The sequence below is a fragment of the Chlamydotis macqueenii genome, chromosome 7 (assembly GCF_036417535.1).
Source record: "Chlamydotis macqueenii isolate bChlMac1 chromosome 7, bChlMac1.mat, whole genome shotgun sequence".
NCBI lineage: Eukaryota > Metazoa > Chordata > Aves > Otidiformes > Otididae > Chlamydotis > Chlamydotis macqueenii.
The window spans coordinates 33194276-33213194 of NC_141562.1; the positions used below are offsets into that span (position 1 = coordinate 33194276).

At 37.1% G+C, this 18919-nt stretch overlaps 1 protein-coding gene across 3 annotated transcripts; it reads right to left on the reverse strand.

The window, feature by feature from the left end:
- Positions 1–2293: 2293 nt before the first annotated feature.
- Positions 2294–18650, reverse strand: FAM204A (family with sequence similarity 204 member A). Of its 3 annotated transcripts, none has more exons than XM_010119692.2 (8): positions 18614–18650; positions 17673–17960; positions 16627–16717; positions 16023–16056; positions 15455–15557; positions 13573–13662; positions 2999–3105; positions 2294–2652 (listed from the first exon to the last, which is right to left on the reverse strand). In XM_010119692.2, the coding sequence occupies exons 2-8, from the start codon at positions 17922–17924 to the stop codon at positions 2601–2603; spliced, it is 729 nt and encodes a 242-aa protein (XP_010117994.1). In that variant the 5' UTR covers positions 17925–17960; positions 18614–18650; the 3' UTR covers positions 2294–2600. The 3 variants fall into 3 exon arrangements, with proteins under 3 accessions (XP_010117994.1, XP_086608621.1, XP_086608622.1); XM_086752495.1 differs by lacking the exon at positions 18614–18650 and adding an exon at positions 18140–18518; XM_086752496.1 differs by lacking the exon at positions 18614–18650 and having other exon boundaries at positions 15455–15554; positions 17673–17985.
- Between the last annotated feature and the right edge of the window lie 269 nt (positions 18651–18919).

Consider the following 18919-nt stretch of genomic DNA (forward strand, 5'->3'; position numbering starts at 1 on the left):
TCATGTCCTTCTTGTGCTGGGGGCTCCAGAACTGGACACAGTACTCCAGGTGGGGTCTCACCAGGGCAGAGTAGAGGGGGAGAATCACCTCCCTCGACCTGCTGGCCACGCTTCTCTTGATGCGGCCCAGGATGCGGTTGGCCTTCTGGGCCGCAAGGGCGCATTGCCTGCTCATGTTAAGCTTCTCATCCACCAGCACTCCCAAGTCCTTCTCCTCAGGGCTGCTCTCAATCCATTCCCCGCCCAGCCTGTATTTGTGCCTGGGATTGCCATGACCCAGGTGCAGGACCTTGCACTTGGCCTGGTTGAACTTCATGAGGTTAGCATGGCCCACCTCTCCAGCCTGTTAAGGTCCCTCTGGATGGCATCCCTCCCTTCCAGCACGTCGACGGCACCACACAACTTGGTGTCGTCGGCGAACTTGCTGAGGGTGCACTCTATCCCACTGTCCATGTCGCCGACAAAGATGTTTATTTAGGAGGATGTTTATTAGGAGGATGTTTATTAAATGCACAGTTATGTGTTCATTTATTATGTATTCAGAGGATCTCTATAAAGCTGTATTAGGCTTTTGTATATTCCCCATTAATGAGATTTTTTTTTTTTTAACATGCTGTAATTCTGGGAATTAACTAATATTCTAAGCAAATACTTTAGGTAGATCAAAATACTTGAAATGTGATCATTTTTAAATTCAAACAAGTAACTCAATGCAAATATTCTCCATGCTTCCTAAATAGTTACATTATTAATAGCCTAATATAAAACTAATTGGTTATTTTAAGTGAAAAAATATTACAGGTGGCTGGATACACACTGGTGCGACAAATACAGTGTGCCAAGTTCTCAGACAATAGTTGTTTTTTGACGGTTTGAATTTCTTTTAAAGCACATTTTCGTGTCAAACAGCACTGATCCTTACAATTAGATCAAGATCTTTATTTGACTAATAAATACTGTTAATATTAAGTGCAACTACTACAAGAAAATGTATAGCATCATTCTGCTTTCCAGTATAAAACAAGAAGGAAGGTCAACTGTATCAAATACTAATCTGCCAGTTGCTTAAAAACACCCCAGAAGTTAGGACACAGAGTGCCTGTAAGTTTTGGACAGGAACATTTGGAACTGAGAAAAATCTTGATGAAGGTTCATGAGGTAATCTGTTTGTTTATGCAAGTAAACATGCAATTTACCTTGATAATCACTTGCTTCCTTCCACACCAAAGTTTCTAAAGCTAATACAGTTTGTAAACCATACTGTGAGATTTATGGTGTTATACTGCAGAAACCTGTTTAGTCCCTGATTTACAATCCTGGCAATTGTATTAAACTCTGTCATCGTAACCAATTACAGCTAACTGCAGATTACCATATTGCAGGCTCTCATCTTTGTGAAAGAAATACGATGTTCTGCTAAAAAATAAAAAGAATCAAACATCCTGAGGGCTAATGAACAAAAATGCACTATTCCATGTTGGATTGAAAATCTAAACTCTTCGAATCGGTGCAGTAAAACTTCCAATTGCTATTTGTTGGCAAGTTGTTTTAGCCTCAAGTACTTACATAGTAAATCACCATTACGCTAATACCATACCTTTGGCCTGAAACATATTAATCTTGGTGAACAATAACTGACATTTACATTACCAATTCAATTCAGGCATTGTGGTGACTAAACATATACGCAAGAGCTTCAGGGAGAGAAGTTCTTAGTTCTGAATGCGTCCTTACTTTTCACCGAGAACAATTTTGAAGAAACATTATCATAAATTCTTGTTATAATCTTATAACATAAACATTCAAATCCTAATTATCTGTAAAACATTCGACTTGGAATAAAATCTGCATTTGTGTCTTGGGTGCAGCTAACTGCACAAGATAATGTATTTCAGGTATTTTTCAGGAAAGATATTTCTATACTTTATCTGCTTTAAGAAACTGTGACTTTTAGAACTTGAGTTCTTGGGAAGGAAAGGAAAACAGGAATTTGAAATATTCTGAAGAATATGGCAGCAGGACATGACAAATAGTACCAGATCTTCCCAGGAGAGGGAGGATGGACCTTTTCAGTCATTTTTTTCTGTTTCCATTTACTAAGCCCATAAATGCATGCATACATAACAGTTTTAAACAGGTAGGGTGTTTTTTCTTCTCTTTACTTAGTATCACTCCCCCTCCAACTTTCAAGCAGTCAAAGACATAGTACTTGCTGCACTAAGTCTGCATAACCTTAACAGGAAACCTTCTCCTTATACCCACACATTGTAACTGCTGTGCAGCACAGAACACGTTTGGTCAAAGCATTTTATTCCAGCTGCAGACAGTTCTGTACAAGACTCCAAATGCATTATCTTGGATTTTTGTATTTTGGAGAAAAATATTATATTTAACATAATATTGATGTTTAAATAGTATTTTTGCTACATCATAAGAGAGAGGCAAAGCAAGATATTGCAGTCTAACAGCATTAAGAAAAACACAAGGAATTTGATATGTTAGGTTTTGGTCGGGTTTTTTTTTTGTGTTTAGATTTAAGAAGTTGCCCACAAAAATTCAAGTAAAAACAGGTACTTGACTCGTGAGAAAAACAGGATGAATTACATGTATCCCATGTTGCTTTTTGTTTCCCATCTTTTCTTGGCTTCAAATCTAAAAAAGAGGACAAAAACCACATTAGGAATCGTAAGTCCGTGTGTTTCATGTAATCAACCACACTATTAATAACAATAAAAGAGTATTTTTATACTGTAATAAAGATATGAAGGCAAACGTAGCCATATAACCAATACACTAATTCTGGTAAAGCGTCTGTATGTAAGTCTGATACACTGCTAACCACCCACGCCCCCCCCCCCCAAATCCAACAAGGTCAAACTAAACAAATAAGATTAGCACAAGCCTATTTCAACTAAGAAAACATTTAACTGAGATTGTATTGTATACATGTAGTGCCAAAGAAACCACAAATGTTTAATTCCATACTCAAATGACTTACCCCCAAGCAAGCTTCTTTTTCTTTCTAGCTTCTTGGGCAGCCTCCGCTTCTTGCTTGGCTTTTACAAAGTTGCGGCAAGCAGCAGCTTTGGCAATTTTCACACCAAGCTACGATATAAAAAGGAACAAAGGAAAATTGAATAGATGCAAATGGCTCATACGAAAGTTAAGCCTCACAAATTACTTGGTCTTCTATTGTTTCTCCAAAGTCAATAGATATTAAAATATATTTCAAATATTAGGCTGATGCTGTACTATTAGATCAGACAAGCAAGAATGTCTCTTGAGAGAAATACAAAGGAGTGGGATCCTGGGGCATGCAATCCTTTTCACCCAGTCCTTCTTTTTCAAGAACAAAGGCAAAGGGCAATAGCCCACTACATCCTTTTGTTTGTTTGTTTAGATAAATATATACGCATAGAAATACACACACAGGGCAGTCTCAGCTGTGTTAACACAATAGTATCCGGTCCTACCAATACAAAAACCCAATGGTTTTATACATGAAGAACAGCTACTATCACACATTTTCCAGTAATACCAGTAGTCATGTTTTAATCAGTCTCTCCAGAAAGTAAATGAAATGGTATCCTTAGAGTCCATCCGGAATTTAGTCTTCATATTACCAGCTTTTAGATTATTAGGGTGACAATATGCATGCTTTTCAAATAAGGTCATAACACGCCACAGGTGAATACTACTTTACTTTCATGGAATCACAGAATAGTTTGGGTTGGAAGGGACCTTTAAAGGTCATCTAGTCCAATCCCCTTAAGTTTCATAAACTTATTCACACTGTGAGAACTAAGTTCACTTTAGTGAATATCAAGGGAGGGGAAAAAAGAAAAAAAGAAAAAAAGAAAAAAGATGGAAAATGGTACTGTGAACTATGACTTGATTATTTTCCTGAATCAGCATTCATAACTTGTTCATTGTAGTTACATTTTGTGATTGCTGTCACGACTTGACATTACTTGCAACTAAATTATGAATTACAGAGGAATTCTGTCTCAAAAGTTACCATTCTTCTCCAAGACAAACAAGTAATTCATTTAAACAGAACTACTACAAGCAGATGTGGACGAACACGATATCTTCCTATCCAGTCCAATACCTACTGAAGTCAGATAACATGGTTCTGACTGGGTATTCTAAATTTCCCAGAAATGTCATGGGAGCATCAAACAAGAGAGGTATGGGAGATCCAAGTGCAAGAACACTCCTTAACACTTTGGTTAAAGTTCCATTATTAATGGTAATATATTTCAATAATCTGCAGCACCTATACAGGTAATTCCTATTTACTCTGAAAAATGTTTTATCCAGGTAAGATGGGAGAGAACTCAAGAATGCATCTTCAGGTGTACAGGCACTGACACATCTTCTACAACTCTCCCATCTAACACCTACCCTGTACGTAGGTTGATACTCTGATCACTTTGTTAACAAAGCAAAACATAGCAGCATCAGGACAAGCTATTCTACCTCACAATCCTTCCAGGGTTCAAGAGTCAAGGAAGCAGCCTTTCTGCAGAAGGCTTTGAGAGTCTACATACGTGTAAGGCGATAAGCACAACATCAGTTCATGCTTTGTTTGAGGCTCTAAGCACTGGCAACACAAACACTTCACAGGGTAGCATAATATTCAAAAAGGAGAATATGCAAAATAAATAGTGCTAAACAAGTTTTTCATCTACTATTTGCACATGTTATAAGGTCATAAATATGCACCTATGGAATCATCCTAATGCACAAAATTCATGTGAGCAGATATTTCAAAACTTTGATATTATTAGCTACATCCCTTTTCCCCTGAGCATTAACATTTTATATAATCAGTAATTCAGTGCCAACATCTGAACTGCCAAATCTCAAGTCAAAGACCAGAATATAACATTCTCTTATTTGCATTGTCACTTAGTATTTAAGGGCAGCTATTAGCTTTAATAGACGTGCAGTATAAAAATGCTTGAGAAAACTCACTTAAAATATTCAAAAAATGTTTACTTGTCCATTGAAACAGGACTAATTATTAACTCAAAAGTAAAGCAATCTGATAGCTGAAGTCAGTCAATCACCAGAACCATGCCTTTGTTTTTGAACTGTATTTTACCGCCTAAAATACCTGAAAATTAACTCTCACTATGTGATGAATAATGGCATCTCCTTAAAATACATTCTAGTAGCCCATTGAACACTTATACATATACAAATATACACAAGTGCTGCAGAAAAATCTTTTGATCTGTATTTCTCGGAAGACAGAATGAATTCTTCCGTCTTTGAAAAGTACAGAAAAAAGGGGATAATAATATCCTCTGTAGTCTACATGGAAGTAAAAGGAGAAACATTTTGCAGCATTAATATTATAATTCCTAGGCTAGAGTCGAATTTTCAAGACCAAAAAAAAAAAATCACATATAAACACACACAAATATTTTAGTCAGATTAAACGCCTTCTGCTCCCACCCACACCCAGACATACATCTTCGCTCCCCCTCCCGCCCCCCGCAAAAGAAATCCATAAAAGCTTGGTCAATGGGTTTTACATTTAAAAAAAAAAACATTTCAGGTCATCAGATAACTCAATAAAATACAATCTTAAAAGAAGTAAGAAAGCATGAATAAAAATATATACAACAATTTCTTGTGTAGTCAAAGTATCAGCATTTTCCATATAGAACATCCAATATTTTGCTGCATTTTAATTAAGGTGTCTAAACATTATCACAAAGAACTGCAAATTGGTCAGAGCACGCAGTAAGGAAAATTAAGCTCTAAAGGCTTTTTATCACCATATTTCAGGAACCAAGGGTGTAAAATGTTCTAATTTGGGATATATTAAAAGCCATAAAAGGTCTTTCAAAAAGATTAATGGTACTTTGCTTGGATTTAAGATAAGGGCTTTAGCTGGTTGGAAAAGCAGGGCCCTGGCTAGACCCTTGAGGCATTCATCTTTACAGCCACTTGGAAGATTTGTAAAAGCGTCTGCATAACCTCAAGCAAACGCACTGCGACATTTTTTTTAAATTCCTTTCAATTTTTCAGGTTTAAAGTGTGTAAATCATATTGGGTAGTAAAGCTAATATAATGGTTCATCCTTGTAACACTATATATATATATATTTTTTTTTTTTAAGACAAACTTAAAAAACAACTTAGTTTCTACAGGACAAAGCCCCCTTTCCATTTTGAAGTTGACCAAGAATCATGTCAAATATCTTACTCTAGATGTTTAATGTGGCATAAATGAAAATTCCTTATCGGTTATTTTTCATAAATTTTCTACTCATCAGAAATTGTTACCTTGTAACAAATTTCTGAAGCTTTACTTCTTTTTGAACAGTTTCAAGGCATTTATTTAAAGATACCAATTATCATACTTTAACTTTTTATGGAATAACAGGTCTCTATGAAAAATATTTATGCCATTCTCTTTTGTTCTTTAATTAAATGAAAACAGATGTTTTCTGAAGTAAAGCGAAACCATTACTGGAGTACTTAAAGTGTTAAGGTCTTTAATTTTTATATCAGTTTGGTCTACAATTCCTGATTGTCTTTACTCAAGCTCAACATTAATGTCAAGCAAGTTACCTAGGAGACGAAAGAGATCAAAGAGACAAAAACCCCTCAAATGTCTGATTAATCAAGCCTGCAAACAGCTTATTTCTTTTAGCCTGCATGCAAGTATGAAAATGAGATTCTGGGAGCCGTACATTGTGCAGATTTGTTCATTCTTATCAGAACAAAGCCAGCGGCAGCTTATTTCATGGATCATTGGCACTGTCATCAGTGCTACACAGAACGGGTGACAGCTCCTCATTTTGAGGCTTGAACAAAATTAGCAAAAAGTCGGCACAAATTAGCCTCTCATCTTTTTAGTAATATGACATTATTCATTTACTTTTTATCCAATTTTTAATTTTTTCCTTGTCAGCTATCCCTTTCTAGTGTTTCTTGCACAGCATCATAAAACACTTTTAAAACAAGCAAAGAAATGGCTGAAGTTGAAATAGTACGTAAAGTGCAAGCAGAAGAGTAAACATTTTTATTAAGTTGCAGCAGAATCTACTGTAACTTCCAGAAAACTTCCTTGAAAAAATCAAGGCATTTAGCATTAAACATCATAAAGCAAAGACGTTTCATTAAGATAGGACTCTGCAATGTAAACGCTGAGTGATGCAAGTAATAAGACAACAGATTCAAGAACTGCTCCAGAAACATTTGGGCATGATACACAAAATGCTAAACCTACAGACGCCCTAACAAAACATCTATATTCAAACAGGTCCGGAAATATCCTATGATCATACCGGAGAAGCCAAACAGCCTTTTAATACAGTGTTACAGTTTCTCATCCAATATGAATCTAGTTTTCTCAGGCTTGCCTTCAGCAATGATTTTCTCCTTTTATGTTATGGAATGTTATCCATTGCTGACGTATATAAAATATATAAAGCAAACAAGAATACTGAGTGGATTTTGCAGTGAAAATTGTCCCCTTTCAATGATGTGCTCAACTTCCACTGTAAAATACTTTGTAATACCTTTGTTGTATTTTTATGCTGTGTGCTACAACATCAAATTATATTTGGATGACACAGTAATGGAGGAAGGACAGAAAACTGTTCTGATATTAAGCTCTTTGCTAGATTTAAACATTTAAATGCAAGTAACTTCTTCCATTCATGAGAAAACACAGCATTAAAAAATTAACTATAAGCTGTTAGATGCTTTACATAGCCCCCTTATAAGAAAGGCAGTTTTAAAAAAAGAACTGTAGTACTGTTTTCAGCAATTTCTTTATCTCTGTTCTTCTAAGTAAGAAAGCTTATTAACAAGCTTTGAACTTAAAATCACATTTACAATAATGTGCCATCAACAGTTTTATAAGCTAATTAGAAAAAAAGATTAATTAATGACTGGCTGCTAATAAAATGGCAATCATGAAGAAAGAAACCAAGGGTGCTAAGCTTCAACTACCACCAATTAAGAGCTAATTACAAACAAATTATATATGTGTTTTGCTGTGGGCTTTAATTTACTAAAATGGTTTTAATTAAAAGAGAAAACATGCTGATTAATTGAACTGCAGAAAAAATCTACAGTATAAACTGTGCTTTGTCTGTCTCTTTAATTAGACTTGTAACATCTGAAATCTTTTTTTAAGGTTTGTTAAGGAAAAGATATACATAATTAAGGAAGCATAAGAATGTAATTCTAGGTGATAACCCTGCCATGTTCCAAAGGTTAAAAGGAAACAACCTCAATGAAGAGAGATATTTGGAAGCACCTCCACTAAGTGTTAGTAAGAAAATCTTTCAGAGATAAAGAAGAAACTCTTCTCTTTTTTTTTTTCTCTCCCCAGGTCCTTCAACAGGGAAGACTTCCAAGTTAATTGGTGCTTGGTTACATTCCATGTAAAATTGCATCCATCTCTTCAGGTACCTAAAAGCATTATGATAAATTGTGAACGTTGCACAGAATTTAGAAACTAAACTCTATTTTACCGATAGAAGAACATCAAGCACTATAACCTGTCCATCTGGAACAGTAACGTGTGTGAGATCTCTTGTTCAACCACATCCTACACAGAACTTCAAATGGAAAACCAGTTCCAGAAGGGTTCTCAATGGTTATGACATACAGCATTGCTCGTGCACTTCCCATTCTACGGCTAGAAGGTACGGACAACAGACACTAATTTGATCATGAGGAAATGGTCAAAACTGATGCAACAAATTTTGAAGACAACAGCAGGACTGATCTTCCTGTAACATAAGAATGATCTCCCAGTGAACAGCAAATTAATGTTGTCAATTACAATGCAGATCTTTCATTTAAGCTTGATTGCAATACCATAGTTTCCCTATAAATTGCAGGTTTTTTCAAGTCTTTCACCAAAATGCCAGAAGCCACTAAGCTAAGTACTTAGGAACAGTGCTGTCAAAACGCCTGCGCTATTTAGAGATTGACAACTACTCCAGTAATTTAGCAGACTAAATTACAAAATATTTTAGAAGTGCCTTTTGACAGGTAAGTCTAACATGGTTGAGATAGTTTTATCGCATTCAAGTTACAGTCCTCAGGCTAATGCAGTCTTCGACAATGTGGCACCTACCTACCAGGCAGTTAACACAAAACCCACAAGCAAACACAAAGTTTGAGGTTTAGTCAGATTAGTTCTCAGAATATTGGAGCCATAGAAATCTGTATTCTGCTTCTGAGACACTGCACAATGATTTGAACACAAAAACACTATGAAAAATTCTCTCTAGGGGAAAAAAGCTCGGAAAATATTTTCAGGTTTATGTATTAGGGGTGGTGGTGGGGAGAATCTTTAAAAATTATTTGGTTTAATTAAAAAAAAAAAGAACTTTTGCAAGTATCACTCCAAATTGAAACTGATTTGCAAAGCAAAATTACCAGATATCTCCACATACCATCCTTACTCAAAAGGATAAACATCTCCAACCACAGACAGTCACAGTGCTCTAGTTTATCAACATTTGCTCTTCAAAAAAAAAAAATCTAGGCAGACTCCCACAAACACAGTAGAAACATTTAAAGTACATTTCGGACATTATTCCAAAGAGGTTTTCCAAAAGCATTAGAAACGCTGACATAACTCCAAGTGTCTGTTCCCAGCTACATACCCAGGTACTTGCTACTATTAAATCTCAACTACCCTACCCGATAGCATCATCAAAAAAACCACTTTATCTCAGCCTAGCTAAGTATCCACAAACTTCATTCTCTCAACAACTTTCATCCGAGGTTCAGAATTTTTGGGGTAACTCCTATGTTAACATTGACATCTCTGTTGGCATCTCCCAAGTTAAGTCATCAATAAATGCCGTGTTCGAACAACAGCTTTGGGTATGCCATTCTACATTTGAAAAAAAGAAACGTTAAAACATGAAGGACTCTACCAGTGCTGAAAGCCCTGGAATGTTACAACAAAGACAGCAACTGGACTACAACAGTAAACCTTAACTGTGCATATTATATCGTGCACACTGCAATGAATTGCTAGTTACTCAACAGCCCTACGTTGTAGATATTAAAGAAATAATTCAGTCTAACAGCATTTAAAAATCTACAGTGAATTAAGATGAAGCAGTATGACCCACCTGATGCTCAACGCAAATTTATCAAAGGAGTGCTGGTCTATGTACTGTCACTGCATCATAGCACTGAGATGCGCAAGCTCGACTGGATTCTAGAAGCAGTCAAGCTAAAGAAGCCAAGTTACTCTGTACAACATAACACAGACATGCCCGTATCCTGCGGGAAGATTTTCACTCTTATAAAAAATAATGCAATCAAGATTTTCAGGATCACTAGAACTCTTAGTGAAGCAGAACACCTCACAAAAGAATATGCTGTGGGGATTGCCAAGGATGCTGCATTTAAAGATCTGCTACCCTGGTAACTCCCAAACTAACTACAGTCACTTTGCTAGTCTACAAACTAGGGTGCCAACAGGAGACAAGGGGTAATACTTTGTAGTGGGGTTTGCCAAGAGATTAGAGTGAATATCATCATCATGCAGGTATTTTTTTTTAATAGAAATGCAACTGCCAATAAAAAAGTCACATTTTTAGTCAGTCTCAAAAGCTACATATGAATCCACACATGCAGTTATTAGTAACTAATTACAGAGCCTCATGCATAAAGTATCCGAGTTCTAACTTCTAACTCTCAGTCTAAAATCTTAAAAGCTACTAGGTTAAGAAGTTTTAAAATCAGCACTTGTGCATATTCATCAAAACAGAAGAAAGTTAACAAATAACATACTCCCCATCGCCTCCCTGACAGCAGTACAGTCACATTTTCCTTAAAGAACCTGCAAGACCACCACATGGAAATCAAAAGACCCAAAACACAGAAGTATCATTTAGTTTTTAGGATGTAGGTTTCAGTGATCCACTCACAGCTGCTAGATTACGCATACTGCCTAAATAATAACTGATTTAAAAAAGAATCTTAAATTTAAAAAGCCTTTTCTCACTGGGTCATAATGATAGCATATTGACAGCATCACTTTGGCGTTCCTTTGCTTTTTAGGACATGTTTTTACTGCCTATTCTCATCATCTGTTTATTTTTTTGCTTCATTTTTCTAAATACTGAAGCTGCCCTATCAGTTTCACAGGCTTATAAATGTTATACATCAAAAATTAGTTTCACTTATTAAGGCAGGAAACGGCTTTAAGAACTCTGGGATCTGTGCCTCAAAGCAAAAGCTTTATCAGCAGGTTCCAGTCACTGCTTCTTGCAAAAGAAAATGGTGCCGATTAAAACCTCATACACCTGATTTCAAAAAAGAACACCTACCCACTGAACATTTTTCACATGGCTGCAAGAGGGGCTGTACCCCAAACAGAAGGCAGCTGGTTCTCATACGCTCCCTGCCCCCAACCCCACAACACTGCTCAAGAAAATTGAAAACTATACATAAAAAGATGGAGTTGAGATAAAAGAACAATAATTCATCCACTTATTTTTCTAGACTTCAGAAGTGGTGTACTTCAATACAGTCATAGTATAGTTCCATGCCTGACTTGCTCACAGTGCTGTGTTGCGTTTGGAAGTTAGAGAAACACAAATAACCACATACTTTACTTAACTTCTAAGCGGTATTATGTAAAATGCATTTTAAAAGGGACATTTCTTTGAACTGCAAACAGAAGGAAAATAGAGATGGAGTCAATACTACACAATACGAGAGCAATGTTTTATTAATTGCACTTGCATACAGAACAATGATTTTTGAATCAATCTCTTCCATAATAAAATAATTTTCTACAGCTCTTCACTGAATCAGAATTAGTCACTGTTAGAATAATTTCCTTAGAACAAAAAGTATTTTAAAACATCCATTAAAAATACAGCTTCTTTAAATCACCAAGAAAAATGAATCTTGCAGTGGGTAGTGTAGCACAGCTTTACAACAGTAGAGAACCCCAGTGAATTTACATGGATTCTGCCTCGACCAAACTCCTCATGAGATCAAGCCAGAGTCATCTGCGTTTTCCTTCTTTCAACACACTATTTATTCAGATAAACCCACTTAACCAAAACCAAGTCAAGGCTGTGAATACTAATAATGTTTCAAGCATTTTGTTTTCAGAATTACAACATGCTAATATTTGAAAGTCAACAATTTGGAGCTAATGTTGCACAAATAATAATACATTGCTGTAGCACCTGGGATATGCTAGATGTCGTACAATCCCATGGCTACCGAAATCGGATAACAGTTTATCATAAATATTACAAAACCTTAAAACTTCTTACATTAATTTGTTTTTATAGTCAAACAATTTGCAGTAGAACCTCAGTATGTTTTATTGATTATGATACTCTAACCGCTTTAGAGTAGATGGGATAATGACATTTGTGAAGGAGAACAGCAAGTATTTTTCACGTCGTACACATGAGAGGTAATGTAACAGTACCACAGCGAGAAGCTGGCCAGACTGAAAGGGAACATTAGGACACATTCCTATCACTGTCAATAGCTGTTATCTTTGCGGATTGAAGTTTTGTGATTACTGGTGAAAAGGTAGATAGGAGTCTAGTTATTAGAAACCGCCCCCAGTCACTACATGTAGGAGTTTAATGGTTGTGTAAGAACACCACCCACCGAGGAACAGTTAGTTTTACCTAACCATACTTAGAGAACCTTAAGAACTCTATTTCCCATTTCAAAAGCCATTTGTTTTTAAAGCCATCACAACACTGTATTAGATTCATTAAAAAGATTTAAATCTGCCATTTTATATTAAAGCTCAGCTTGAAACCTTGTACTTAAGAAACATTTTAAGTATTTGTATGAGAATGAGAAGTACTCAGAATTTGTCTTTTTCTTAATGCTTTTCTAACACTTTTGAATTTTGCTAGTACATACAGTGAACAGTATACACAGTTTTATATACTAAAAATGATGACAAGGAGAAAAAAAATCCATTTGTTTATTTTATAAACATAATTCTAAGGCTACAGCAAGATGTTTGACATCCACCTACTCTCATTCTTCTTTAGAATTCTTCCAGTCATCAATTCCTGAGCACATGAATAGACAGCAAAAAAAAGGACTGGTACACAAGTTTGGGTGTATCTGTCCTTATTTGGGTATGCCTTGCTCTAAGCTTGCTAAATCTCTGCTTTTCTTTCTCCAGGCTTCTCAAGCTTATTGTGGAGGGAAAACAAAAATCTGAGGTACAGGAAACTTCCTACTCCTGTTTTCTTGGCTTGCCACATGCAGAAAAATCAAGAGCTCAATACAGATGACTAGTTAGCGACTCCTCTGACTTGTGGAATCGGCGTGAAGGCTTTAAAGCAAAGTTACTTGGGACTGTTCATGGTTGTATTTTCAATGCATATATATATATATAGCTACGGTTGTCCAAGCATTACTAGATCAGCAGCAAAATCCTCCAATCACTGACAGAAATCTGCTTAGGAAAGATGCCCCAAACAACCTTCAATGCCATTTTAGTTATGACACTTTTTGTACAGATGTACAAAACTAAAAGTTTTGTCAGAGCTTTTGTGAATAGCCCACTTACCTCGCGAGTGGCTAATCTATCACTCAGCTCCTCAGCCTTATCAATGTCACCTTCAGCCACAGACTTCTCCATGCTAAGTTCAAGGCCAGACTAGAAAAAGAAAAGCAAATATCTTTAGGACAAATAAGAACCAACACACTTAAGGAGTGTCTCTCCTTTCTAAAAATATTTATTTCAGAAAGTTCTTTTAGACACCACACAAACCTATAATTTCTATATAACACAAATCACTTTGTCTATGTATTGTAATGGACAGTATAATTAAGAATTCACTGAAAGGCTGCCTGAGCACAAATCATTGCATTAGTTCCACCTTATGTGCAGGATAATACTGCAGGTTAAAAAAATTACACGGACTAGTTTATGCCTGTCACAATAAAAATTGATCTGAAGATCTGGCTTATCTCTTCCATCCCTGGAGCTTTCTAAACAAAATGGGAAATATATGTGTCAGGTAACATGAAGAATGGCAATTACCACTGTATCGTTACAGTTCTAAGATCTTATCTTTATCCAAAAACTGAGTTCTGGCATGGTGCCACGCCACTGTGCTAATAAATTAAAAATTCTAGCAGTCCTATGGAAAACAATGAAAAAGCTTCTGAGTTTAACCTCTGAAAATCAGAAAATAATCTTTATGATCAACATACCACAACTTGTTTAACAACAACATTTACAAATAATATAACAATAAAAAGTAAATATTTACTGGAAATTATAGGTGGAAACTTCTGAAGGACTACAGAACAGCAGCACAGCAGTAGGCACTGACTTCAAAATTTCGCAAAAAAATTCTCTCTTATAACAAAAGGCAATTTATAGCCTCATTGTTTTTAAACATTAGTGATGCTAAAGAAAACACATTTGAGAGTTTCATAACATATACTTTTTTAACAGATAAAAGCTAAAAAGTAAAACAAATTATTGAGAAACACTGATCTGCAAACACTGCACTTGAATTATTCAAGTGGGAGTTGAGAGAAAAAAAAGTACACAATTGCAAGTTGCAGTGATAGCCAGTTCTGTTAGCTGTCTTTTCAGAGCTTTTTTTCGATAGTGGAACATACATCTTATTAAATCCAGAACTTACATGGCGAGCCTCTGCATTTTAACTCTTTAGGCCTCATTCCAGATCTATCCTGAGCAGCTTAATGACAACTAATTACCCACCAAAAGTAAGAACTCAGACAGAAGCAAACAATATATCAACAGTATCTCATGACTTGCATGCAGAAACTTACTTTAGGCAAATAAAAAAAAAAAATTTATCATAGAGGAGGCTAACTGAAGATTTTATGTCATAGAACTTATACAGGCCTTCACTAGAAAAACTACAGAACAAACAGTGCTATGAGGAACTCACAATATAATGAGTTTCTTAACTTGTTCGGCATGTTGTACTAGTTGTTTCAAGTGTAACTAGTTACACAATAATATTTATGAGCAGAATGTGTTATAAATCCAGTAAAACTGTATGGTAGGTTTGGTTCTCAAATTCCTATAGCCACTGGTGTCAACTAAAGGATTTACTTGACACATTTTAAAGTCAAAACATGACTAAAAATCAAAGTAAAACAAACAAACAAGAAGTCAAACAATGCATATAAAGTCTTCTCTCTCTCTCACAATAATAGAAAACAAAACCAGACAGGAAATAAGCATGGATACTGCCTCAAAAGAACACACAGCACACTTTCAATCCAAGTATGATTCATGTCATATCTCAAAGGCAATTCATTAAGAATGTGCACAAAATTATCCTTCTTCAGAGTGACCTGATCATTTACTCACTTTCAAATAGTCTCAGTTTTGTTCCTATCTCAGTTAAGGCTGAGTTCTTTTACTGCCAAGTACAAGCTGACATCGCTTTGTATCAAGTCACCTTTTGTGGAGCTCTGCTAGCCACAGGTGATTCAAATCTGTCATTGATTCCGAAGTATTGTGTAAGTTCTTTCCATTTTTCTTCATTTGCCAACTGCTGACTACTAAAAATAACAAAAAAAAAAGTCATTAATAGAATCCATTCCCTTCCCACAACTTACAATATTCTTTTCAACACTAAAATAAATTCTTCTACTGGGCAGACATGCTTTTTTCACCCATTTAGTTTTTAATGGAAGTAAAATTAATTATTCCTTCCCCTCTGTAAGTGTAACTCCACAATCTTGAAAGCAAGCTTACAGAATCATGCAATCATTCAGGCTGGAAAAGACTTTTTAAGATCATCGAGTCTAACTATTAACCTGACACTGATTTTCAAAATCAAACCATAAACTTTACCAATCACCGGTATCAAATTCAGCCTCCCCAACACAGACACTGAACAGCTTCAGCAGGTACTTTACACGATGTTCAAAGCTAGGCTTTGGCCATGATCATGGTCAAGCTCTTTACAAGTTTGCCGGATATTAAAAAAGAGACCTCAGATGATCACATTGACCTGGTTATACCTCTTAGTCACTTCATCGTTCTTTTTCTGTTTTTCTAGGAGGGGAAAAAAAAAAAAAATCCAAGATTACACAGTAATACCCTACAGCATGCAACAAAGTTAATAGAACTCTAATTGGTCGTATTTCCTTTGAAAGATTGACACACCAGGATTTTTACCCAGTGATCATGTGGATTTAAACCACTGAGCTGTAAGATTTTTCATACAAAGAACCTCCTACAATATCTGTGAAGAAGTTTAACCACAATACACAAAAATACATTTTATAGAACTTTTGAAATACCCAGTTAATATTGATTTATAATGGCTAAGTGTAAGTTCTACCTTCTTTTTAAAGAGAGGACAAATCTATTACTTGAACTTTAAGTAGCAGTTTACAACCTAGTCCTACAAATGAAGTACCAAACTGGAAAAAAACCTACATAATAGCTAGAATACAACTACTCAGTCATTCAATTCTTGTTAAAAGAAGAAAAAAAAAAAATAAACCACACACAAAAAAACCCCAACAAAACAAAAAAACCCCAAACCAGCAAATCCCACTTGCAATGTATTTGATACTAATTCCACTTAGAGCAAATAAATTCTGTCATTATATAAAACACCTTTTCTGTGGCGCTTTCTTTTTCGGCTTTTGTTTCCTTCATTTGCTTGGGTTTTCATTTCATGGTTTTTCTTCTGAAGCTCCAAAAATTTCTACAAAATTAAGAAAAGGCAAATCAGTATTTTAATTTTTTTTTCCCATTTAAAAAAAAAAATACATGATGTGCTCAGAAGTGTCCCAGGATCTATTACATTAGAATTTATGCATTGAGAGCATCCAACCCTGATGGTGTTAAACTAGAATCAGCTCTAACCTTTCCTCACCTCTACCTTTCTGTCCTCCCTAAATCCCAGGACTATCCAAACCCAACAGTTTTCTCACGGGACGTGGCACTGAATACACTTATGCTGGTTGTGCACTCCTGAGCTGTTCAATGTATTGCTACTGCCTAGCTGGTAGTTAAGCAATACTTAATCCAAGTATTACTGGCAGCATAGTCCTTGCACAGCAGGCTACCTACATGGATCAATGGATGGAGAAAGCTAGCTATATTTTTTAACCAATTTTAACTCAAAAGTCTAAACCATAGATTGCTTTGTTTGTATTTTTTTTTTCCAGTCTTTACATGCAACACAAAAATCAGGAGATTATAAGCAACTATGAGTGTGAAGGCCTACAGTGAACCCCTACAGAAAGCAGAAGGGTACACCTCCACTTCACAGATACACATCACCAGTACAGTGGCCAGTCTACTCAGCTGTAATTCCTTATCAACGCTAAAAGGAGTTATGAAGAAGCTCAGAGCCCATACACTACCCAAAACACAAGTCTTTAGTTATCAAACCATCTCCCTGCTGTGCTTTCAATCACCACTGCACTGGGGAGAAAAAAAAAGTTACACTCATTTCCTGTCTTAATTCCTGCCCACCCTACTTGAAACGATCTAATGTATACTACAATGAGCGCACTTTCACCATATTTTATTTAGTGCCAGATTTGTACACTAAATATTCAACAGTATGCTATTTTAATTTAAAAATTAGCCATTCAACTTTGGGCACCTTGCTTTTATGCTCTGGATATTTGCAGACCTGCAATGATACCCACGTTCCACATATTTAAAGAAATTCCAGAAGGGCACGTTTGAGATTCATTTTCTCCATCTGTCACTGATATCATAACAGGTTCACTGACAGCATTACTTTCAGGTCCATTCTCCTGGGATTCAGAAAGCTGAACTCTTTCAGTATCTTCTTTTGCATTGTCCTTCGAAAAGGAGCTATGAGATTCATCTCCCTCATCAGAGCTTAAGTCAACATCACTTTCATTCAGTCCTGGAGGTAACAGTCCACTCCACATCGTCCAGTTTAAACAAGTCCAAGCCACTTCAAATCACTGCAAAGACACCAGAGTTGTGTGAGCTTACCCATTCTGAGATAAAAACACAGTTAGCCTGCAAAAGAGAGAAGCAGAAATAGCAAAATGCATAATCAGAAATATTTTAATTTCTCTTGAGAACAAAAACTATCATTAGATATTTTAGACAAGCACATTAAAAAGCTTCTAATACTTACTATTTCAGAGAGAAGCAGACGATTTAAGCACACAGGTTGATGCTATTGACTTTTTTTTTTTCCCTTCGTTGTTTCAAGTTTTGTCCCTTTGCACGTGTTTATCGCTGCTTGCAGTTTAAGGGCGATACCGCAGGAAACCCCTCCTGCCTCTGACCGCGGGCAGCGGGGGAGCACGTCCAGCCCTTCCCAGGACAGCGCAACCGCCTCCCCCGGCCCGCTGGGCACGGCCGCGTACGAGCGAGCTCCGCCAGCCCCGGGGAGGGAGGACGGAGGGAAGAGCCCGCTCGGGGAAGGCGGCAGGCCGGGAAAAGGAGGGCAGCCCGCTCCGTGCGAAACGAAGCGCCGCTCCAAAGCGAGGTGGGGGACCGCCAGCCCCCCCGCAAACCGGACAGCACTACCGAACAACCCGCGCACCCCCCGCCGTCCCTCACCACAACCCCAGCGCCGAGATTCCGCCCCCCCAGCCCTGTTTACCTGTCCGCCATCTTGGCACCTACGGAACACCTCGCCCGCCTATTGGACTCTGCCCCGCAGCCAATCAATGGGCGCTTTGCTACCTCAGGCCCGGCCCCTCTGGTCTCCATGACAACCGGGCAGGGCGGGCGGCTGGCGAGGGAGCCGGCTCAGGGCTTGCGGGCAAAGGGTGCTGCCTTCCCGGCCGAGGGGTCCTCCCCGGGGGGAACAGAGCCGCTTCCTCACACTCAGGAGGGCTCCCGAAGGGTCTGACGGCCCAACGTGTGCGGGTGAGGTGGTTTTGTGAGAATTAACAGCAGTGCTGTG